The following is a 25,035-nucleotide window of genomic DNA, read 5'->3' as shown; positions in this document are numbered from 1 at the left end:
GCGTCGCACGCGACCCCTGCGGAGGGGCGACGACGACTGTGCGCGGCCGCGGCGGTGCGCGCACCTGGCTGAGGTTGAAGCTGGAGACGCTGGTGTCGTCGTAGAGGAGCACGTTGACGGTGTCGACGGCCCAGGCGCTCTCGGCGAGCAGCCCCGACTTGAGAGACATGAGCACGCGCCACGCCTCCGGGGAACCTGGGGAGGAAGATGCGGCCACACAATGATGCCCATCCATCAGAAACCAGTGTCGCTTCAATGCCCCAGCACTGTCACCACCACTAAACCCCCCTGCTGCCCCCCCCCCCGTTACAAACTATTAACCTCTTATCCGCTACTAATCCTTTAATCTGCGACACCGTTTCTCTATCTTCATTGCACGGTTTTACTGTAGTAAAAACACTGGGATGCAATCCAAGTGCAAAAGGGAGAGGAGTAATAAAGCTTCCATCGATTCTTGAGTTAATTCGTGGCCACAGATCGTGGCAATTCATCAAAGAGCATGGGAGGGAAGGGATAAATCATTACATAACACAGAAGCACTGGCATTGTCAAGAAAATCCACTGCAGCACGTAGGATTTTTTTTTATGATGTACTCATTTGACCCAAGTTTTCCCTGACAGAGAGACCGTTGGTCTCAATGGGCTCTCACGTGATTTCAATATAACGACAAGCAAACAACGCGACCACCGCAAGGCTCACCGACTTCCTTGGACGTCAGTTTTCGGCGCGGCTTGTACGTGGGTTGCGTGGCCTCGACGGATCGCGCCGGGAAGCAGAGCTCGCGCCGCACAGTCGGCATGGCCAAGCAGCCCGACGGACCCAGCTGTGTGGCCGGCACCGGATGCCCAGCGCGGTGAATCATGCGGGCGCCGGGCGGCGTGGGGGCGACCATGCCGCTCACATACGGAGAGCGGCCTGGCGACAGCGAGCGGTGGTACGCGCCCGACGCGGGAGTTCCGTGGCCCGGGTACGGCGGCTGCTGGTGGTAGCCGTGATGCAGGGTTGGGCGCGGGTACGGCGATCCGGACATCGAGCTTTGCGGCAGGCGCTGCTGCTGCTGTTGCTGCGGCGGCTGCTGCTGCTGCACCGGCGTCTGCGGCTGCTGCTGCCCCTGCCCCTGCTGCCAGGGGCCACGCGCTTGATCCATCATTTCCTCGGAGCGCGGAGGAACGGCATAAGGAGGTCCATGCGGGCCCGGCATCCCTTGCTGCCGTGCCTGATATGGGTAGGGGGGTTCGCCCCGGCTGGCCCACACACCTGGCTGCATGGTGGGGTCACCAGAGGGGCGAGACACCCCCATGGCGGGCTGGCCCATGGCTCCGGCGACACCGCCGGGCGCCTGGCTCATCATGGGGCTAGGGCACTGTCCGGCAGGTGCGGCATTGGCAGAGGGCGCCAGCCCGGCCGCTTGGTTCGCCGGAACTGGCTGCCCCGGCGCTCCGTGCTCACGGCTCAACGCTCCCAGATCCTGACTGGGCCCGGCTACGACAGGGCCCTGGGTGACCTCCTGAGAGACCGGGCCCCCTGGGCCCTGTGGGACAGCCACACCGCCTGGAGGGAGAGGTCCACCAGCCGTGCCCGCCGCCTGAGCTGTGGCCGTTGGGGCCACCGGACGGCCGTACACCTGAGAGTACGGACCCGATGCCGCCCTGTGATCTGGACCAGGAAAGCCCGGCTCGTACGAGCCGTACTGGCCCTGCTGCTGTTGCTGTTGCTGCTGCTGTGGAGGAGGGGGAGCCTGCTGCGACAGCTGTTGGTTGTTGCTGTAGTGGGAGTTGTAAACAGCATCGGTTTCCTGCCTCTTGGCCGGGGGGCCTTCGTAGCCTCCCTCCGCAGGGCGCTTGTAGGCCTGCGGCACAAGTTACATACAGCAAAGCGTTGAGGACCTTGTGTGTACATGGGGCTGTAGGTGTGCCTAGCGGCACACACCTGGCTTGGGTGGGTGACAGATTTGAGACACTCAAGGCCTAGCTGGTCTTCAATGAACGCCAGGAAATGACAGTATAGCAAAATTCATATTAAACGTTTTTTGGGTTAGATCGCATAAGTATGAATGTGTCTTTCACCCACCACCACCACCCAATTAGTAAGGTTTTCCAGAATTGGCTAAAAAAAACAATGGCCCGATGATGCTGGATGTAATTACTTGTGAAACCTTGCTAATTAGTTCGTGGGTTAACGACACATTTGTATTTACGAGACCTAACCCAAAAAACCTTTATTATAAACATGGGTTGCGTAAGCCTACATGTCAGTACAGGAAACAGATCTGTGGGGACCCACCGATCTGTTATCCCCTCAGTACGATTTCTCAAATTATTTAGTTCTCCCACATGCAAAACAGTCCTTAAAATAATCTGGCCCAACACGCCACCACAGGTTTCTGGATAATCAATGACATTACTTTATATAGACCAAACTCTGCAATGTTAGAGACCACAATTGGCCTCACAATGGGCTCGCATCACATATCAGCCCAGCGTCACAATGGTTTTATGTGCAGTAGTGCCACCCCATTTGCTTTGGAGGCAGCAGTCAGTGGATCATGCCAGTCGTAACCTGCAGGGCTGCTGGGCAGCCGGTAGATGGCAGTGCTAGGTGAGATACCAAAGCAAAGTATATTAATCATCTAGCCATGAATATTTTTTGTAAAGTAGTTCGTCGGTTAAAAGTGACATCGGTTAACTTTTCGCCTCCCATAGGACCCTATGGTTTCGACTAACGTTAACATTTTGATTAGCGGTATGTTTACGTCATATATGCGGGCGCCAATTTCGGCCAATTTGAGCACTCGTAAGTGGGCCGAGCCATGCCCTCAGCCAATCAGCGATAGCCCATTTGTGAGCGTTTAGACCTTGACTGCCTTTATTTACATTATGATTTCTGGTTTGGTAGTGGAAACAGCTCTCTTGCAGACTCAGTTATTTTTACTTATTTTTCAATTTGTAAGTGAATTAATAGTGATAGCAATGGCCCCTAAAGTGAATTCGCAAAAGGAAAAGTGTAGGAAAATAATTAGCCTCAAAACCAAGCAGGAAATTATTGATAAGCATGAAAAACAGGGTAAAAACAGTGCACTTATGAGTGAGTTTGGGTTGACCCAATCCACCATTTTTACAATTCTCCAACATAAGGACAAAATTAAAGCTACCAATGTCAAGGATTCCTCAACTAGGATATTCAAAGGTACGGAAATTATTGTAGAAATGGAAAGACTACTAATGATATGGATTCGGGAGAAGGAAATGTGAGGAGAGTCTGTAGATAGTTTAACCTATATTCCGATTTACAATTATTTTGGTTAACAGTAGTTTTCGTAGAAAGGATTAAAACCATTATTAACTGAGGGACTCCTGTTATGCTATTTTCCCATATGCTAGGGTTTACTCTGGTAGTCTGATTTCCTGTGGATGGCAGTGACATCCACAGACGACCTGTGAACAGTGGCATCGACGTAATCCAGCTAATGTCCCAACAAAGGAAACTAGTGCACCTGACGAGGAATTGATAAAACTCTTCAAAACACACACGAATACCGACGTCACTTTTGCAATGCATCCGTGTGATATGCCATGTATTCAATCTCTTCACCGCTTGAGAACATTGTCATCACAACTTCTGATGGGAGTCTTCTAGAGCAGCGCGTGGGCCCCGCCGAAATGAGCGACTCTCCGAGCTGCGGTGATGGTTTACGGTAGTGCAATGCTGGTGGTGTGGGTCACTCGCCTGTTGCGAAAACACGCCGGGCTGATTGGGTGGGTACGGTGGTGGCCCCTGCGTCATGTATCCAGTGCCGCACTGGTCCGACCTGCCACAGAGAACAGCAACAACTGTCACCGATGCAACATGAGCATGCGCAGATTCCATAATTCACAGTATGTACGTATGTAGAACATTTTTCTTTACCGTACGTAGCCATACATGATAATCGGAGGTGCGGGGGAAGGACAAACTAAACACAAAAAGCAGTTCTAAAGAAATACATTTTCTATTTAGAGTCCACAAGTCCATGACTATGTGAAGGAAAGCACTAACAAAAATTCAAGACGATTGCCACAATGATACGATTGTGCCGACAATGGTGGCATTTTAATAATTTTAGTAGTAATGGGTGCCGATGACAATGATGATAGTGGCGTGTGTACATGCCGATCATGACAGCTAGTGGTTATGGTGTTATTTGGTAGGGCTTGCGGCAATAAGTGTTGATCATGACGAAGGTGATGAGAGCTGCAGTGCATATAGGTTGTGGTGGTTTCTAATGGTGCTTCTGACACTGGTTAGCTCTACCATTGTTGGCTTCCGGGAGGAAACTTGGGGGAGTAGAGGCCAGGGTCGGATGTTGAGTTTTGCGAGGCCATGCCACCTCCTCCTGTGCCACCCCCTCCACCTCCACCCTCTGAACCCATCATCTGCTCTGGCCTGCACCACGGTAACACCAAGACGACAAATGTCGAGCACAATTTGAATATGTCACGAAGACCACCACAAAAACCTATTCCTTGAAACCAGGACTCCTGAGCAGCCTCAAGTTCAATCTCTTGCCTTTGGGTTTATAGAACGACGTTTATTCAAATCCGGTCGTAACAAGTGATTACACACTTTTGGGATATCTATATTTTAAATAAGATAATTATACTGCTCACTGCTCAATAGATGTATTTTCGATACTTGAATAATTTCTATCGATCAAGATATTTTGCTTTTCTAATTCATATGTATAGATCGACTTGAATGATGCGAATTGCAGCTTCGTTTGAAATGTGTTTTATAAACAGGCAAGGGTTCCATCAGTCTAGTGTACGCCTGAGCTATGGTGAAGATTCCATAACCAACTGCATTAAGCTAGTTGGGTTGCATGTCGTTACAATGTTAATTCACTCGCGTTTCTTGAAATCCATTAACAATCACCAACTCAATATGAATGAAAACACAAACTCCTGTTACCGTCGTTCGTAGCTTGGAGGATACTGAAGGTGTGGTCTTGGTCCCTGACTGTAGGGGTCTCCGGGACCGCCTCCATAGCCCTCCGCACCTGCGCACACATGCACACCACACCCCCCACCCGTCCGTCATTGCAGGCTCGTGTACCCCACAGGGAAGCCTCATTTCCCCAAATGCAAATGGTGAGTGGCCCTATGTTCAGAGGACACAAACGACTGAAAGCCATTCGAGCAAGATGGAGGCTCCCAATGGCTCTTGACAAGAGGCACCGGACCATTACGCTAAAAAATAATTACATCGAATGCCACCAACTCTGCCCTGCGGCCCTCACCTCTCCGGGGTGGATATCCGTCGTAGGGTCTCTGATACGCTGGATCGGCTCCCCCAGGGTATGGCTCCCCGCTGGGCATGCCACCGTACCTGGAGATACAGGGGGCAGCACAGGATTTAACAGGAATCAATAATATGGACACGTGCATAAAAAAACTGCCACCTCTGCCGATGACACCAACACAGCCGATATTCTGGTTGTGGGGATCAGCTGCAAGATCACAAATAGGCTTTAAGAGAAACTGTTAAAATAAGATTATGTAAATGATTTCTGATGGTGGCAATACAGTCGAAACCCTCCTAACGTCGTTAATTGTTCCATGAAATCGGTCGTTAAGTGGTTTGGTCGTGAAGCGAGTATAGTAAATACATGTTAAAGCCATCTTTTTTCGTTCCGATAGCATCGAAAGTTAACCTTTTTAACCCAAAAAACTAACTTTAAAATATTTAAATGGATATTAATACATAAAGATATAACATTATAAAACACGTAATATTAAAAAAATGGTTAATCAATGCATTATTTACTATACCTATAACATCCCGTCATTAACAGGGGAATGATCGGTAAGCGAACGCACTGGGCTCTATGGAGGCCTGCCATTAAGTGATTTGTCGTTAACAGGGGTGGTCGTTAAGAGAGGGTTCTACTGTAATGCTACTTCTGTTGGTCAAGGCGCTCTTCAAATAAAAATAAGATTATTAATCCAATGTGTGCCAATGATGGCGTTGGTTGCTTTAGTGGTCCTGGTAGCAATACCACTGTTGTGCTTCGTGAGACCAAAGGAATAGCAATAGCTCATTGATAAGATGTAAAATAGGACAGCCGGCCTAACAGTGTTCAAAGGAAGTGCTGTTGGCAAACACCTGATGAGGCCAGTACAATGCACGAGGTGGTGATATGGCCACCACAACTCACAAGGGAGAGATAAAGCATTAAAACAAACACAGAAGAGGCAAAGTGATACTCGAATGGAATCACGACTTTCTCATCGTGACACTTTGTCGAATCGCTTCGCCATTTTAAAAACCACCCGTGGCAGTCTCTCCACACGAAACCCTAAATCAGCAGGATGATTCCCCCGCGACAGCAAAAAAACAAAATCCGCATGAGGTGGATTTCATTTGCTGTCGTTGTCGTTGCAACGCCGGCTCACAAGAGCCTCACCGGTTCTGGTGGGCAGGGGGCACGTGGGGCCGCGGCGTCGACACCGGGGTGGGCGGCTTCATGTCACTCAGTCCCTCCAGCGGCTGCGGGGTCAGGGGGCCCTGTGTAGAGCTGGAGCCGGCTGCAAGTGGGGCAAGAAAACACAGATCCGTTTTTTTTTTATATAAAACCGCAATCCGTCCAGGTACCGCGCGGCGGCTTTGCTGCGCATGCGGTGATGGTAGTGCAACGGTAATTGCGTTCTGTTCGTTTTAACTCAAGTGTCTTGCTCGTTTTTAAATCTCCAGTGCCTTGCCTACGCGTGCGTGCACCTTATATGTTATGCAGTCTGGCCAAGCGACATCACATGAAGCCTACTGAAGTGCAATCTTTGAAGGAAATTTATTGCCTTGAAGATATCCGAAAATATTCCGAGTTAAGCTACTGCGCGCAGAGGCCATTTATTCTGTGGCGCGGCAACATATTTTTAAAAATGTGCTTAAAATTAACAACTATACAGAAGCCAAGTAGAGATTTTTTTTTTTTAAAATCATCTCGCAAGGAATAGCCGAGCACTTTTTAAACCCGGCAGTCGCTTATTTCAATGAAACAATCCTTGCAATGGGGCAGACCCAACTCGGCAAGTGAAATAATACAGGAAGCACAAAAGAAAACAGCATTTCAAGAGCAGAGTCTCTAGCCAGATGTATATCTTGGACGGTGGGGGGGGGGGAGAGTGTGTGTGGGTGTAGTGGGAATTGATCGAGGGAGGGGTGAGGCGAGGGTTGGGTAGGTGGTGGGATATGATTGGAGGGGGGGGGGTAAGCGGGCTGCTTATTTTAGGTCAAGTGCGGAGAGATATATTTTTAGAAGACGCCGTTGCCAACTTTAGACTTGGCGACGAAACGCCAACTCTGTGCGCCACAGCTGCTGAAAATAAGGAAAGGCAAACCGTGATGCGCCTAATGATACACTGACACAATTTTAACCCCAGCCCGTGGGAAGCGGCAAATTCTCTCTCTCGAATAATAATAATAAAAATAAGAGCACCCGACCGGGCTGACAAAACAGCGTCATGTTTTGCACGGGCGGTAGGGGGCAGACAAAGCGTTTGTGTGGCTGCAAGATTAATGGTGGAGCAGGCACCACTCTCTTATTGCCGTCACAGGATGGTGTGCAGCTTCATGTGGATATTTGCATGACTCTCTCCACAGGAAGAGGTGCCCCCGGAAAGAACAAGAACTGTTTGTGTGGCCGCATCCAGCCTGCGCAGCCCACGCTGTCCAAGACACGTGTTTGAAGCCTCGTTACTGAAAAGGGACAAGCTTTAATAAGATGACAGCCAGAGGTGGTCGTGAAAGAAATGCGCGTGCGAACCCCCGAACACCCCAAGTGACATCACTAGAACACTCCTCTCACTTCGATTTTAAATTATTTTTCACCCTCATTAGAGAAGCTTCAAACTCATGTCAGACAGCCCGGAACACAGCAATGGTTCACGTAATTCAAGATGAGAGCAGTTTGTATTTTCTGTGGCATCTTCCCCTTCACTCTGAGTGAGCCCCAATATAATCCACGGGCCCCGAATAAGAAATGTCACTTGCTCGTACTGCCTGAAGTGGTAAAAATGTAGCTCTTTTGTAAAGGTGAATGACTAAAAATTACATTTGGATGGAATAACCATGGAAAGTTAGGAAATGTCACTACACCATTGCATGACCATACAAAGAAACTGATACCAATAACGTTTTGCCACCTGAGGCAGTACTTACCTCTAATCTAGCCCATGGACCAAAGCTAATTAAATTATGTTCATTTCACAAGGTGAGAACCAATTTGGACAATTCGGTCACTTTTGCAAGGGAGACTTAGGTACAAGTGATACCACTAGAGTTAGACCTGAATACACAGAGCTAAATTATCTTAAAGATACATTCAGTTGCCCATCACCTACAGGACAGAACTGCTAAACCACCGGTTCACTTAGACTGTTACTCGACAAGACCCAAGCAAACATAAAATGCCAGTTAAAGCGATGAATGATTATCCTCACGTTAAAAAACAAGATATGTTCTGTTTTCATTGCCATGTTGTGTTACAATGGGGGGGGGGGGGTAATCCCCCCCATCTGTCACCACAAACTGTATATTCTATACCGGTCTAACTTACCCAAGTAAAAACACTGCAAAAGCCATATTTGGGTCACCTCACCTTGACGCCACGACGCACAACCATTTACCGTTATGAACCCACAGTCTTCAGACATGCCTGTCTAAGTGCTCTATAATGCACCTGAATTGGGCAAGGCGGAGCATGCTCATGATTCATGGCTTCGGAGGAAAGGGTTGGTGGATCACGCCTGTCAAAAACCACAAACTCGCTGGGACGGGGTTCCAGTAAACCCATCTGTGCGGACAATTGTTATATCTGCTCTGTCTGCGTTTTTTCTCTGGGTACTCCAGTTTTCACACATGTTGGAGTCGTGTATGGAGACAGAGTCGTAGTAGGAAGCAACACGTTTTATTTATATCTTTAACAACTCACTAGGACTAAGCACGAAGGGGTAATGGCCTCTTCTACCCACAACCTGTGGAGGTACCAGCCTCCGGGCTATCTATCCTAGCCACTGACCTACTCCTATAGTCCTCTGGCTGGCTGGAGCTAAGGAGGCTGATCCACCGCTGGCACCGGTGGGTCTCTGACCACTGGCCCATAAAGACCTGGCCCTCAGAAGGACGTCGGGCTGAGGAAACCTCAGCGTCCTAGCCTCTCGACCTCTGACACCGCACTGAGCCCCGGCCCTTAGAAGGACGTCGGGGTTTGGGGTCCAGGGTCTCTTCTCCAGGTGGCTCTTCGACTTCGGCTTGAGGCGAACTGAACTCTGCTCTCAGGAGCCCGCCTTTTATACGATTCCCCACCGAGGGGCGGGGTTCTGAGGGATCACAGATCCCCCACAGCCCCCTCTCCTCAGGAGGGGTTCTGGCCACAGGAAGCCCAACCGATCTGTGTTTGTTTATCCTGCTTTCTGCCTAGGGGCAGGGTTCTGGGGGATCACACACACACACACTCCACAGCCTCTACCCCTCAGGCGGGGTCTTGGTCAGAGTTGTCAATGATCCCGCTCTGGTAGGTACTGTGTAGCGTGTGTGTTTACAGAGTGACCACCACACACACACACAAACCAAACTCATTAAAATGGACCTGGCTAGAACATCCCAATGCAGCGGCTCTCCTAGGGAAAAAAAAAGTCTAAAGGACTCAGTAGGGGTTTCCTGTACAAATAAATTAACACAATCTTTTTGCACCCCCACTATAATTGGGCTGAGGATGGCCAGCAACGGTGTGCATTGGGTCATAGTCGAGATGGTTGGGGGGAGGGAGGAGGACCCAGGGCCAATGTAAAATAATATTGTTGCCCGTAAATATTTCTACTGCCCCCTCTCCCCACTGGGGAAATGAAAATTATTTTCCTCCAGCAAAGAAAAATCCTCCCTATTTAGGGTAAGGTCAAGTTACATAGGGTAGAACAAAACAGCAAGGTTTCTTGGGGAAAAAGTGCAAACAAAACAGATGGTACAAAAAAGTTCACACTAACGCTGTAAGCAACCATTTTTGGAAAGTAGTCTTAAAAGTTAGCCTCATTTGAAAAGACGGTGAGACTCGTATGCAAAAAAAATATTACTTTGTTATAAACAAATAATAGCATACAAATATTCCCAAGTTAAATGGTAACTCCCAAACACTGGTTCCCTTGGGGGAAATTAATATTCAACCTCTAGGAGAAACAAATATTCAGCGGAACGTATGAATCCAACCACTGGTGACAGTGGTGGTGTGATATGGCTGTAAAGGTACCCGGAGAGGGCGGCTGGATCTTGGGTGTCTTCTTGTTGTCGGAGGGGTTGAGAATCTCAGGTGGCGGCTCCTCACCGCGCTCCGTCTTGCACTCAAAGGCAAACAGGAACTGAATGTACTGCTTCTTGAGCGAGCTGGCCGAGCTGCTGGACGTGCCCACAGCCAGCTGCGTCGACAGCTCACGCCATTTCTTCTTCTTGTTTACCTGCGGTCGACGGGGGGAAAAGTGCAGTGGGGGTGAGGGGGGGGGTTAGTGTTACACAGCCAGGGGGGGCAGCTCCACATAAAAGACAAACGGGAGAATCCCTTATTGTATGTACCATATACTACTCATATTCTTTGGGTCTTTCGGTAAAGTCACGTAGATAGAAAAATAATAAAAAATCCCGACGTTTTGATTGCAACACAGCAATCGTCTTCAGGTGAACTGCTGAGGCAGGAGAAATAATAGATTTCTCCTGCCTCAGCAGTTCGCTTGCTGTGTTTTTTCACCTGAAGACGATTGCTTGTGCTGCGTAGATGGTGCTCGTGTTAAAACTGTGCGCATTCCGCGCACCGTTATAAACACGGTTTCTAAAGCGATCGACGACGAATTACTTGCTTGAGATGCGTGGCTGAACGGCAAGATGCCCCTATCCCTCTGCTGGTCCGGCTTACCTGCACGAAGCCACCGTACGCCTTGGCCGAGGCATATAGACGGTAGAGGTCAAGCGGGTTCTTGCCAACGGCGGGCAGGAGCGCGACGGGCGAGCCACGTTGCTCCATGAAGCCAAGGTAGCGGTCAACCCAGAGGCGTCGCTCGGGCTCAGGCCCCAGCTCGTAGAGGCGCATGATGCTCTCACCCGTCGTGGTGGACGATCCCGACTGCGCGACAACAGGGGCAGACGCACGCACGCGCTGTGGGTCAATCGTCCCCGCCCACAACCCGCACGTGGCCTCTTAACTTCCACACCGCCCCCCCCAACCCATGCCATCTTGCCCAACAAAAACCTACAGCTTCAACCCCCTGCTGTGCACCGGTACATCCATCCGATCAGTATGTCCAGGACTCATCTCACCACATTCATTTCGTCGCAAACGTTTTACCGCGCGGCTGTTTGGCGGGGTTCACCGCTTGGTGCCCACGTCGTTTCAAGACGAGACACACTGCCTTTGGTGCTAGGCTTCAGTTTGTTGGGGGACAAGTTTAAATTGCATCACGGGGGATTTTGGTTAGCACCAGGGTCTAAGTGCGACGAAGTGAATGCACGATAGGGAAATGAATACGAGACTATAAAAACTAGGACAAAACAAATGGCCAGGGAAATGACGTCCCAAAAGAGCTGCGCCACAAAACAGATGCGATGAAGTGAAAGTGTTCAAATGAAGAGCGACGTACTGACCGTACCGATGACACCCAAATAATTTACTCCCCCGAAGAAACCATGAGCAGATCTCATTGTGCAAAAAAATCTACGTGTGTTGGGTTTCTTTATCTCTGCATGTGAACATGTGAACACAAGTCAAGATAGAAGTCCATAGACTTACATCAGACCAGGTTAGATTTTAATGATATTGCCAAGTTAGAGCAAAAATATGTATAGGACCAAGTAAGATAAAAGATTTGGTCTGACCTACAACGTTTGTACGATTTAAAAATTTCCTTCTTTACGGTCAAATCAATGAGCGTGCAAGCGTTGACTCATTGTATTAAAAATGACAGGATTTTATCTGCGAGTACAAACTTGATTCCGCTATCATGTGCATTCTGTCTTGTCGGCAACAAACATAATTACTCAAGCATACGGGCGAAAATGCTACAAAAACAGCACACCCAGGACAAAAATGTAACCAATTTTTGGGACAAAATAGGAATGGCAAGATATGGTTTGAAATTCTTTAGTGTGTCAACAGAGCATGCAGCAGCTTTTAAGATCAAGTCTCATCTTCACTGTTAAGCAGTCTCCACATGGGAGATAGTGTTTACAAGTCCCGAGCTTGAGCAGACGAGGAAGAGAAATTACCGTTCAGCTTCGAAGACATGAAACTGACGGAATGCGATTTCCTTCTTAACACAGGCACACATGTCACATGCCTGATCGCACTCACAACCATTCATGAAATGGGGCGTAGGCTTGGAATCGATAAATACTTGAAAGGCTAAACCTAGCAAAAATTGAATTGCTTGTTGTTGCCGTAACTAATAATTCAACTATTTTATTTGTTAAATGGGAGAATATTTTTGCGATTTAACGGCCATCACAGTTGCACTTTATTTGCTGGGATTAAAAAAAATGAGCTGCTCAAGTTGCCCGATAAGCATACCACCATTCATCCCTTCCCCTGGCCATGTCTTTCAAGAACGGGAAAAATGAATCTTGGTAAGTGACGGTAAAAGGTAAAAGAAATTAATACAAATAATTTAGCAACAGCAGAAGCACCGTGAAGCCGAGGATGCTTGAAGCACAATAGTGAAGGAGACACCAGCGGCCATTTAAACACTGGGGGACACACAACCACTCCTCATTGGTAAAAGCAGGCGGCTTGAATTTCTTCCTCGTACAAATTTTATACTCAGATTTAATAAGAGCTGTACAACGCAATGTGGGTCACACTCCATTAACGGAATTGCCTTGTTTTGTTAATTTAATTGAAGTACTCTTCGCCATCGTCTTGACAAGATGCGAGGGCGGAGGGAGTGCGAGAGAGGAAGGGAGGGAGATGACCAGAGCACGGTGGCAGCAATCACGGTAATCTACCCCTTGCCCACAGCCAGCCAGCCTCCCCCCACCAACCATACAAAAAAATATCCCACTTCAAAGTGCGTGAAATCCTGCAGACGATAGACCGCGGGCGCAAGTCTGGGGTCATTTACAGTTTACCGAGCAAGGAGGACCTTGTGTGGTTTCCTCAAAGCTCAGCTAGTTTTAAACGCCATCAAAGAAGTTATCCCACCAAACAAAAAGTGCAACTATGAGTGTTCAACACCACAAGGGATATTTTTTCTGAGCTTTCACCCAGCCGATGAACCGTTTAGCTGTATTTTAAAATCAAGTTACAGGACGACTGTATTTTAAGTTAACGAGAAGGTGAACGCTTTATCTGCTGAAGAGTGAAATTATTTTCCATTACGAAATGAGAACCACCTTATACCCAACCCCGCATCTCATTGTTACCCGTGACTTAGCAACAAAGCCAGCTGCAGAAGGTTGTGTGCACGCACACACACCTCGCTCGTTCGCATACGCACGCAAGCACAACGTCAACGCACACCATCACAGACGCCCGCGCGCCAAAAAGAATGTGAAAACTGAAAAATGCTAAACGAGTATTTCAAAAAAGCGCATGCGTTGTCGTGTGCTTGGGACAAACACAGTCGCAGCAAAGCGAAACCACGTAGAGAAAACAAGGAAAACCACGATGCCGCGGATCACCGGCCGCAAACGAGATGCACGCACGCGCACACACACAGGAGTGCGGGTTATCACTGTTGGTTGGGCGAGTGGGCACACTTACAGCGCTATCGTCGGCTGAGCGGCAGGAAAGGCTACAGGTGCCGGGGGACTTAAGGGAGGGGGCGGGCGGGTGTGCCAAGGGGTAGGGCTGGGAGCTGCCGCTAGCCTGCGGTCACGCAACACGACAACACAACGGTAAACCAAAGTGTGCACGCAGGGCGGCAACGCGAGCCGAGACAGCGGCGCATGTCGGGGGCTGCAGTAGTGGCGGGTAAAACGGCACCCAAACGTTGGATGGGGGTGGAAAAACAAAGCCCTGGAACCTCGCTGGGTTTCACGAGGGGGAGCGGTGAGCGCCTTTGCGCGCAGTCCCGCACCTAAGTGGCGCTTGGGCCAAATGTAGAGCCGCAGAATGTTTTTGCTCGAGCGATAGTTTGAAAAGGTTGAGCGGTGTCTAATGCTAAGCAACATGCGTTGGTATTGCGAATCGTAACAAGCTACACGACTTATGTTGATGTTAAGACTTTGTATTTTATCACTTTACTTTGTGTCAATGGCAGGGGGTAATTTGACGCATGTGTAGGTTGTTAAAAGCTTGCGTATGAGGAAGGCAGTAAAAGCAGCGCTTTAAATGAAAATGATAGCCAAGGTGATGACAAACAGTGGTGATCAAGAGGGTGACGATAGTCATGGAAAGGCCACACCTGAATGAGACTGCAATTACATTTTTAACAAGCACCTAAAATTTGTCTAAACAAGGATTTGCAATTCATAATAAAGGTTTTTGGGTTAGATCGCCTAAGTTTGAATGTGTCGTAACCCTCCGCCACCCGACACGGCCGGTAAGGTTTGTCGCGTAAACAAAGTGCCAATTAGTTACAACTTCAGCCCAATGGTGTGTTGCAGAGTAAATCCACAACATTTATAATTCTAGTACGATGTTTCGCTGGTAATTACATTCAGCATCATCGGGCAATTTGCCAGAATAGTGACGCAATCCACCTGCTTCTGGTCTTAAATATAGCAAGATGACGTCATCAGTCAGGTGCGGAGAGCAGAGGGGGGAGGGGAGGTTTATAGGATATGCAATTTTCATTATTCCCCAAAAAATTTGAACAATTCTAAATTCTCAGTATTGTAAAAAAAAACTGCTTGAATCCACTTTTTTTTTAATGAAGGCAAATCGATTCAAGCTAACCACCCAGCACAAAGTGAGCACCCCAAAATAAAACGTTATATTCTTACGGAGGGTTTAATTTTGCATATGGAAGACTGGAGGCCGTGTGAAACCTAATGCACAGCTTGAGCAATGCCCGAGGAGCTGTAAATAAAAATTGACGACCGAACACAGAAATGCTTGGAGAACAGATGACTATCGAACAACAAGTGGTGAGTCATGCAAGTATCATGAGCCACGTGGATAACGCACAGCCCAACTGCTTCTCCCTCGCTCAAGAGCAGAGGTTAGGATAGGAGTGTGGCCTGTGGTCTACGCACAGCTGACTCGACAGCTCACAACTGTAGAGCTCTGGCAAGCGCTCATTTCAGGTCATGCTGACCCAGGGGAGATCCGCGCTGGAAGCTCATTTTAAGGTCAAGTCAACCTAGCGGAGGTCATTAACGAATCAAACATTAATAATGTTACTCCTTGTAATAACTTAACGTGTTAATATATGCAGTTAATGGTTTAAAGGTATTTGGCAGAAATGAATGCCTTAAACTTCAACTCAATGACGCAACACACTGCAAAGGGCAAAAAGTATGAAATGAAAATGAAAAGTCACCATCTCAGCGTAAATTAAAAAAATGATGGAATGATTAAACTAAAACATGACACATTTATTTTTTAAAGTTCAAAAATGTAATATTGAACATACGCGAGCCAATAATCTATCTCGAGTTTTAATTCAACGCGAGCATAAATTACATTTCAGTGGCTGAAAACACCCTTATTTTTATTTTACTTGATAAGTTATTTTTACGAGTGCCACGACCCACGGCCTTCCCAACGCGCACGACCATCTCGGCCTGCAGAACGCCGCGCTAAGAGCAAGATCACAAAAGTCGCGCGTGGCATTAGCGAGCCAGTTCCAAAGACCCCCCCCCCCACCCGACACAGCGACAAGGTCTTGGGCGGAAGGGTCAACAAAGTGGCGAGCCACATTACAGGGAAGAAAGAGGGCACAAGAACAAGAGGAGGGTGGAGAGGAGAGAGTCAAGTCATTTACAGGTGGCAGAATGAGGCACAGCCGAAAAAACGTCCAAACCACGCCTCCGGGCAAAAAGCGTTTCATCAGAATTCTCTGCTGTTCCATTTACAAAGTCAAAAGATCATTTTACGAGCCGACATGATGACATCACAAATTGTAAGACTCTTCCTCCACACACACCTGTTGTTTGTCACAAACGCAGGTAAAGCAGCCCACGTGGCGGATCAATTTTCCGACACCGCCCAAGTGTCAAGAGCAGTTACGACGATGTGGTATCAACTGCTCAAAAAAATTTGGCCAAAAAGCTTCCAAAGTACATTTCAAATGTCCACCGAGTAAAATGGTCAAAACCTCAAACAAAAATACTGTGAACAGAGAGTAAATACCTCTCTCCCCCTCTCCACCCTGATTCAATACTGGCCCTAGTCATACAGAATTTTGTATATCGGCGTTCACACCAGCAATCCCGAAGGGAACCCGGTAAAGGTCTAGCAAAAAAACACGTAGGCTGTCGCGACCAAAATCATCCCATAATAGATTTTTGGGTTAAATTGCGTAAATATAGATGTGTCATTAAACACACCATCACCCGAAACAGACAATTATTAAGGTTCGTCACGTAAACAGAACATGCCAATCCGTAATTGCCAATTGTAAATGGTGTGGATTTGCTCTCCACACCGGTGTGCTGAACTATTCTCTAATTGACACATTTTGTTCACGTGACAAACCTTACTAATTGTCTGTATCGGGTGGTGGCGGGTTTAACGACACATTTATATTTACACGATCCAACCCAAAAAATTATATTATGAAGAAAAAACAGACCATGTAATATGCTGGGGACAGCAACTTGTAAACACTCTGAAACTACACATTTAACAGACATGCACTAAGCTTTATTACACAAATCAGTTTTAAGTCTGAATATGCACCTGGTGTCTTAGGCTTTACTTTCATTTGTCAGTAACCCTGGAAATGCTGCGATGTTTAAATCGCAAGAACCCTCGGTTGAAGGTAACAGCAAGTAACTTTTGAAAAACTTTGCACATATTTGGCTTCTGATGCCGTGCTGTATACAAGCCAAAATCATATCGCTTGCTCAAGGCTTTTGTAACCAGCAGATGGCCAAGTTGAGAGCATGAGCCGTTGCTCAACAAGTAATATTCTCATTTGTTCAACCTCCAAATTACCTAAATGTGTCAAAAAAATTGGTTAAAAAAACACCATACCATTTAACAAATGGGATCCGATTTACCGGATAAAGAATAATCTTTTCCACATCGTATAACAAGAGAATTTCAAAATCTGTCAAGCAACTTGGCCGCATGCTGCATACTTAATTATTATAAACCAGGTAAAATGAAGTGCCCTCCAGGGCTCCAAGTGCTAACTATACGTCTACGGCTTATAGGCCCACGTGAATTCCCTGGAAGAAATTCATTTCGTTAATACTGTGATCGAGAAGCGTTGTGGTGGTGGTGGTGGGGTGGGAGGGCTGCAGTTAGAGCCAAAGGGCGGTTCAGAACCAGAACCAGCAAATTGATAATGGGAAAATCCGATGAGCTACAACGCTCTTTTTCACAGATGTCAAGTCGGGGGAGGGTTGTGCACCATACCTTGGACTTGACGTCGCTGGCCGGTTTGTCTCCCTTTCCTTTCGCTGGAAGCTTTGCCTCGGGTACCAGCCCAGAGGGGGGCGCCACGTAGCCTCCTGATTGGTCAGAGCAATCGCGGATTTATGTGGCAGTCAGCAGCAGATGGGGGGGGCGGGGAGACAACATCCAGACACAACTTGGTCACCTGGACCGTATATGTGCATTGCTGTTATTATTTTAACACAAGATCCCTTTAGCTACTGCTCTCTATGCCACTGTATGATACTCATCTTTAGAAATGCATTAAACCTATGAACTGCAATTTGACAAAGCAATGCATTGGAAACAAATGTCATGAAAAGTGAAGGTTACGCGTGCTTGCTTTTACCAACAATGTCAGCTCAGTAGTTAAACCGTTAAAAACAAAATAACGAAGTGCGCAATAAAACAATGTCATCAGAGGCAATATGAATCGTAACTCATTCATAAATGAACGCTAATAATCTTAACACAATAAAAAACTAATGAAATATATCACACTATCCATAAACATCTCTAAACCTGACAATAAACACACACATCGGTAAACCTCATAACCTGTGCAAATGGCCAACTTGTGCACAGCTTACAAAAGCTTCCACCGTCCAACGGATTTTCCCCGTCGATTTGTGAATATACATTGAACTTCTTTTGCAACGTACGTAGCCAACCGTGCTAATCGGAGGTGCAGGGGAAGGACAACTAAACACATATAAAGCAGTTCGAAAGAAATGGGTTTTTAATCTTGATAGCTCCCGGTGTATTCCTAATATCGGAAGGCAGAAGTGTTCTAGACGGCCACAGAAGTGCATCTGAAAGCGCGCACGATGCGGCACCCGTCTTTGTTCGACGAGTAGCCAAAAATCTGCTCCGGGGAGAAACTGGAGTTTGCGACGTGGTTTATTGCTCCTTTACGAGATCAGCGAGGTCTTGTGTTTCATTTGTGGTGTCGTACCTGGCAGGCTGTTGGGCATGACAGGGCCGGATGGGCTCATCATGGCTTGCTGCTGGGGATAGCCGCCGTGGCCGTAGGGCGGCACCCCGGGGCCCATTGCACCGCCCTCGTACACGCTGGCCCTGCGATGCACAACGCATAAAAAACTATATATATAGAAAAAACGTGCAGACTTTTGTCAATCCGGTGATGGATGAGCACCTCCCCCTCACCGTGACGATCGTGGGGGGGGGGGGGGCCGGGGAGTGGGAGGGAATTATTTAACCGTAATTCACCACGCTGGTCAGTACAGATTGAAGGCAGGGAGCACAGGTGTGAAATTATTAGAGTATAATACAACAATGGAATTGATACACAGCCCACCAGACCACATAGAACACAAGTCATTTTTGTTCAAATAAAATAAACAAACCACTCAGTGTACTATATAAGTGTTTACCAAACTGCAGTCCTTGCAACCGCCATGATATGCTTTTTCCAATTACCAGCCATGGACATGCATGCAATATGCAGTGGAGGCATATCAATTGGAAAGCATGCCCCCCGCTTCCTGGAAGGCTGCACACCATGAATGGGGGTGAATACACTGCAGTTTGACAAAACTTAAAACTAGATAAAACTACATTCAGATCCATAAGCCAAAATACACGAATGCAACAATTTTTAAGTATTTCATTGAAGCAGGCAATAAAAACCTACATGGTGTTGCCTGTAAAAACAAATGCCGCTGGGTTTCCTGGCGCTCTTCGCACAAAATCATTTTACAAACACCGTAGAGGCACCCAGAAGCCGTATAGATATTTTATGCTACCACCCTTTGTTCTACCAGCGCACGTGTACAGTAAAAGGATTACTTTTTAATGTCAATGCATTATGTAAAACAAAATTCAGCAGTCACCCCACACTATTATTCCCCCTTAATCCCATTCCTCTATCCATTTCCCACACCTCAGATTAGCGTGATTGGCTACATACGGTGCAAAAGAGGTTCAACATTCAAGCAGCTAAATTCACGCCTAATCCTCAAAATGCCCAAACGAGCAAAGGTGGGGGATGCTCATCTCTATTTTCCACCCTGACTCGGTAGTAGAAATGTCTTATTCCCTCGGTGGCCATCAGTCTGATGCAGTTGCCTTCATTCATTGTAAACTCTGCTTATCTGCACAGGAATTATGCCCTCCGTTGGTGTGGACGATTGAGAACCTCGTGTAAAATACCAACATTCCACGCAATTACATCACGTGAAAAATTATGCCAATGTTTTAAACACGTAACAAAATCCAGGAGTCACCCCCACCACTCCATTATTCCCCCTCACTCCGCTTCGTCAGAGGGAACCAGAGCTAATTCATTCTGACGGCCGATCTCAAAGACCGAGGAAGAGCGAACACGACGGATGTACGGCGGCCACCTGCTGTTGGGCGGCCCGGGCGGCATGCCGTTGAGGCCCATCTGCGCGTCGGGGGTGTTGCTTCCGCCATAGGGACGGGACAGCGCGCGGCTCACGGGGCCACCGTAGCCTCCCGCTGGCGGAGCCTGACCCATGCCCTCACCACCAGGGCTCAAACCATCACTGCTCGAGCTCCCGTCCGGGAAACCGCCGTAGCCCGGCGGCATACAGTTACTCGCGTTGACTGCTGCGGGAGCAGAAGCACGGCAGCGACGGGCATATGAGCACAGGCGTTTACGGGATCCCCTTGCTGTGTGCGGTTATCATGCCTACGTGCGAAATCGCATCTGGGACTATACACGAATTGCATCGAGAGAGAAAGAAAGTGACGAGAGAATGTGATGCAAGAAAGGGATGAGATGAAGGGATGAGATGAAGTGATGATGCACGGCATCATAAGTTAAGGTAAGTTCATTTAAACTTTCATATTTATTCACCGTTATCACCATTTTGTGTGTTATGGTAATTTGAATATTTTTAATAGTTTATTCATATATTTATTTAAGGTACTTCAATATCATTATCCACAAAATTTGCTCTTCACAAGCATCTCCGGAGCATATCCCTCGCGAATAACAAGGGAACACTGTTCACAAAATACACACACGCAGTACAACGGCTCACAACAGTGTACCCCACACCTTAGTAATGTATTCTCACACGGTACCAGACACGCTTCCCCTCCAGTGCTCAGGCTCCACACAACAGAGCAAGGTTTGCACTGTTATCAATTGTCAGGTGTAGCCAATGCGGATTTAGTGCTGGGGGAGTCTCACAATCCCAAGACAGCGATCGTGATGAGATCCCTGGAATTGAACACGATTCTGAACAGGGGTCGTGGAATTTATGGAATTGTGGAACGATTGGTATTTTTATTTTAGAAGGCCAAAGTAAGCCAGCTGGTGGAGATTCCTGGAATCACCGCTAGAATTCCGGTGATTTTAACAGTACCTTAGACAACTATACGAGGAGTCTAAGGGTTATTACTGTGCTGTCGGAGAAAGCCAACTTCTTTCAATGGAGACTCGTGCATCTCCATTCTAATGAATGGGATTATTTGACAGCCTAAGTATTTATTCTAGATTTAAAGCCTAAGTATTGTTAAATGGAATAGCATTACTTGTAATGGCAGCATATGAATCGTCATCGAAAAGAATGGGGATTCTGACAACTTGGGAATGGTTGACATAATCCATTATTCTAATTTAGGTTCATGGGTCTATTAAAATGAGCGAAATTCTATTTGCAATCCCAAGAATCACCACGAGATGGCACACTGACCCTGGTGGCATCCCATTTGTGTACGGAGAAATTAATAATGGAATAGTTTTCATTCTTTAGCTCTCGCCAATGGTGGAATTGTAGAATTTTTAACGATTCCTGCAGTAATCACCCAGCACTACTACTTAAAGCCTGAACACTCTCCCTCCTACTGGGTACCATGGTCATGGCCAACCCAGCAATGTGGGCAAAGCAGATAAATTGTGCGCATCTCATCATGATCCAGATTCCAAACCTAAACTATGCTCTAGAAATAATACCAGGTCAATTCAGGAGTGGAGTGCTCCGGTATAATAGTTTTTTCCCCAACAAAACCCCATTAGTCCCAAGAAGACTACATTTTATTCATTCAAAAATCGAAATGAGGGAGAAGAGTTTGGCAAGTTACACTTATTGGTCATTAAAATTAAGACAGAGCTAAAGTACTTTAAAGCAAAAAACGAAGAGACAGCTGCAAAACAGTTTCTTACCTTGAGGCCCAAACTGTCCTGCGTGGCCGCCATACTGCCCCGCCTGTTGCCCGTACTGCACCGCATACTGCCCTCCCTGCTGCGACTGGTACGGCCCTCCTCCTCCTCCGCCGCCGCCAACTCCCTGTTGCCCCGCGTACTGCGGTGGGTACTGCGCTCCCTGGGGGGCAGGAGGGGGCTGCTGTCCGCTGGCGAACTGACCGGGCGCCGATGGCGGCCCGTACTGCCCCGTGGGCTGCCCTCCCTGCGGCCCATATTGCTGTCCATAACCGGGGTACTGCGGCTGTGGCGGTTGCTGCTGCTGTTGCTGCGGAGGCTGCTGTTGCTGCTGCTGTGGTGGCTGCTGCTGTTGCTGTTGGGGATACTGCTGCCCCCCGTAGTACTGGCCCGGCGCCGTGCGGGGGTACGGCCCCCCCTGGTGCTGCGTGTGCGGAAAGGGGGCGGCTGGGGCAGCCGGGTAGCCCGGGCCAGCTTGGGACGGTCGTGGGGAAAGCGGAGTCATCCCGGCAGCTCCCTGGGGCGTCCCCGAGCCCTTTGGGTATCCTGCATGACCGACACAGACACGGAGCACCCCTCCTGCTCAGCCTTCAGATCCCAGGTGCAACAAGCGCGATACCTCATCTGTTTACCGCCTATGATGAACTGCCTGCCATATTTGTGTTTCATTATTAATAATACCGTAGTAACTTTTCATTCATTTCTAAATTGATATTTTCAAATTCATCACTTGAATGTCCCATTCATAGTTTCTTCACTGTTATCCAGATTGCATTGTGCAACTGTAAAGCAGCTAGAGATAGCATTTCATTTGGAAGCTTTATGAACTCAAATTGTATTTACGTCACATTAGCAAGCACCAATCTAGGCAGTCGCACACCTTTTAAAGTTGTTAAATTCAGCATGACGAACATCTGCCCACCTTTTGTATGACCTTTGCAGATGCTGACCCCCGAAAAAACATGACTCATTTGAGACTTAGTTGACCTCTTGGAAGGCCAAGCTAGGTTCATTCACCAAATTGTGTTGTGAAAGATGGTTGCTGGCATGGTCATGCAGTATACCACCAATGACATTATTCCCAACCCAATACACAATAGCACACTAATTTTTATATACAATGCATTAGCCTACTTCTTAACAAGTAACATGCACACAATCATCTCCATTATGGTAATTGCACAAAATTAAAATTAACAAGATGGATGTGCACTCCTGATTGGGGGGGCACTGGCTCTTCTATATGATACTTGCAGTTAATACAAGATGACGGCATATACGTATTATGAACTTAAGAACCTACATTTCTACATTAAGAGTACATGCCACATGCGCATTTTTATTGCAGGGCTGAGAGCAATGGTGAGGCATTGGACAAGACCGAAAAAGAGATTAAGAATCATGCATCATTTTCTGGTTTCTTGTGTGCAGTATTTGAGAATGGGTTATAAAATAAACTCCACAATGTGCAGCAGAATTATTCAATTGCCATCAGAGCCCATCTCACTTTAACTTTCAAATGGTTAGGCCTGAATGTGCACAATGCGTTCAGCTAAATGCACAGTGCAGCACATGGGGGGGGGGGGCAGGCTTGATAATTAATTAAATGGTTAATCAAAATCGGCCAAATCAGGGGCGGATAAAGGGCTGGGGGAGTACAGATAAGGGCAGCAGTAGGGGGGAACTTGTCAATCCGACCCAAAGACAGTTCCGAGGAATACAAACCTCGCTCCTGGGGCCGTGGGGACTGGCTGACCGAGCCCGAATCTGACAGGTTACCGGTGGACTGAGGGGTCATCTGATTGCCTGCTTAGCGACGGGCAGTGGCACGGGAGAGGGGGGGGGCACAAGCACATGACGAAAGGAGGTAGGAGCAGCAAAGGCGCAGAAAGCAAGAAGACAGCGAGGTGTTAGTGCATTGGCGCCAAGTCAAGGACTGAACCACAAAGCAGCAAAACGCGTGCTACCATCGACGGTGTTACGGTGATGCCAAGACGGCCATTTTTGGGGCATGGCCGTTTCCGGCACCATTTTGTGTATTCGCATCGGAACGCTCTCGACGCGAATTCCACGCCGTACCCAAATTGATCGCTCGAGCGGTAGGTGGGCATTGCGTAATGATTTACGTGGAATGGTTGCTCTTAAGTGCTGCGGACACACATTTCGCAAAATGCCCCTCCCCCCAATTTATTTTCGAACAGATGGTGACGTCAAACTCGGGGATTTACTGCAACAATAACGAAGAAAGCTGTCGCAGTGTACATCGCCCAGATGGCAGCGCTGGCTTTTCAGGAAAAAAAAAAACAATGTACTCGGGGTTACAAAGAATCCCATCGCAATGCGAATGCCGACAAGCTGATGGGACGGGGGTGGGGTTTTTACGGAGAGCCCTCAAATTTGGCATCGGAATAAAAACGTGCAAAACTAATGCATTCAAATGACAGTTCAAAGGAAATTCAACACATCCAATTAACAGTCACGGAAACACCAGAGCGGAAGAGTTGGCTCCAGATTGTGGAGTTTCACGTTTCAAAGTGAGCTCTGAAAATCGCACGGTTAGGCCCGAATGTGCACAACAATGCCTTCACACAAACCATTTAAATGGGAAATGTACCCACAAGCAAAGCTGTTCAATTAGCAGAAACAATTGTTGTTTTTAAGTTCTAAATTCTGCACGGTAACTTGATAAAAAGTTAGTTAATTATTTTGTAGCTTCCTAGAGCTAACATACATTTCAATGTGGGATGTTTATTTATTGCTCCTAGTAGGCATCATGCAATGTTTATAAAGGATGTAGATGCAATAATATAATCAGTGAAACACCAGAATGGTTAATGTTGGCTAATTAGGATCCATAAAATCACAGATGACGATGTCAACATGAGTTACATCGATGTAAACACGTCGAAAAATCCTGTGGATTGTCATCGTGCAGGAAATTAGCCTTTGTTATAAGGTGGGAAAACGACGACATGCTCGTTGTTGAAATGCTGCCTTAATTAAGCAGGAACGAGAAAAAGGCAATGCAAGCATAGAATTATTAACAGCCTTTTTAGAGCGTTAACATGAAAACAATTAGGCTACTTGTGAAAAAATCTACACAGCCATGATTATGATTATTAACAGTGCTATTTAAAGTGACTGTGGATGATGACAGCCAGCACAGCATGTGGCAGTATAATCACTTTACATTAATTCCTAATTTATTACTGAATAACTATTCTGCCTGGATATAATTATTTATAAATGGGGAATATTTTGTGTTTTCAAAGTAGAGGAGGAGGGTGGGGGGGGCGGTGTGGAGGTGAAGTTGAGTCTAATAAT

The 25,035-nt window shown here is 47.3% G+C and overlaps 1 protein-coding gene across 6 annotated transcripts in view; it reads right to left on the bottom strand.

Annotated features, from left to right (window-relative positions):
* LOC116952962 (uncharacterized) overlaps nt 1-25,035 on the bottom strand; it is a 65,664-nt gene that overhangs the window by 5,011 nt on the left and 35,618 nt on the right. For 3 of the 6 annotated variants that reach the window (XM_076074579.1, XM_076074576.1, XM_076074578.1), the window contains 14 exons: nt 23,437-23,520; nt 21,715-22,257; nt 19,925-20,150; nt 18,514-18,635; nt 17,541-17,635; nt 10,935-11,141; nt 10,278-10,482; nt 6,444-6,564; nt 5,277-5,365; nt 4,949-5,036; nt 4,292-4,423; nt 3,728-3,809; nt 701-1,850; nt 65-195 (listed from right to left, as the gene is read on the bottom strand). In XM_076074579.1, the coding sequence (XP_075930694.1) occupies nt 65-195; nt 701-1,850; nt 3,728-3,809; nt 4,292-4,423; nt 4,949-5,036; nt 5,277-5,365; nt 6,444-6,564; nt 10,278-10,482; nt 10,935-11,141; nt 17,541-17,635; nt 18,514-18,635; nt 19,925-20,150; nt 21,715-22,257; nt 23,437-23,520 (3,275 nt within the window). The remainder of the gene's footprint in view (nt 1-64; nt 196-700; nt 1,851-3,727; nt 3,810-4,291; nt 4,424-4,948; nt 5,037-5,276; nt 5,366-6,443; nt 6,565-10,277; nt 10,483-10,934; nt 11,142-17,540; nt 17,636-18,513; nt 18,636-19,924; nt 20,151-21,714; nt 22,258-23,436; nt 23,521-25,035) is intronic. The other 3 variants (XM_076074577.1, XM_032972720.2, XM_032972722.2) reach the window with 3 other exon arrangements.

Source organism: Petromyzon marinus, chromosome 49, assembly GCF_048934315.1.
Source record: "Petromyzon marinus isolate PM22_M1 ecotype Great Lakes invasive population chromosome 49, UKy_Petmar_22M1.pri1.0, whole genome shotgun sequence".
NCBI classification, from domain to species: Eukaryota; Metazoa; Chordata; class Hyperoartia; order Petromyzontiformes; family Petromyzontidae; genus Petromyzon; species Petromyzon marinus.
This window is presented reverse-complemented; position numbering and strand designations above follow the sequence as displayed.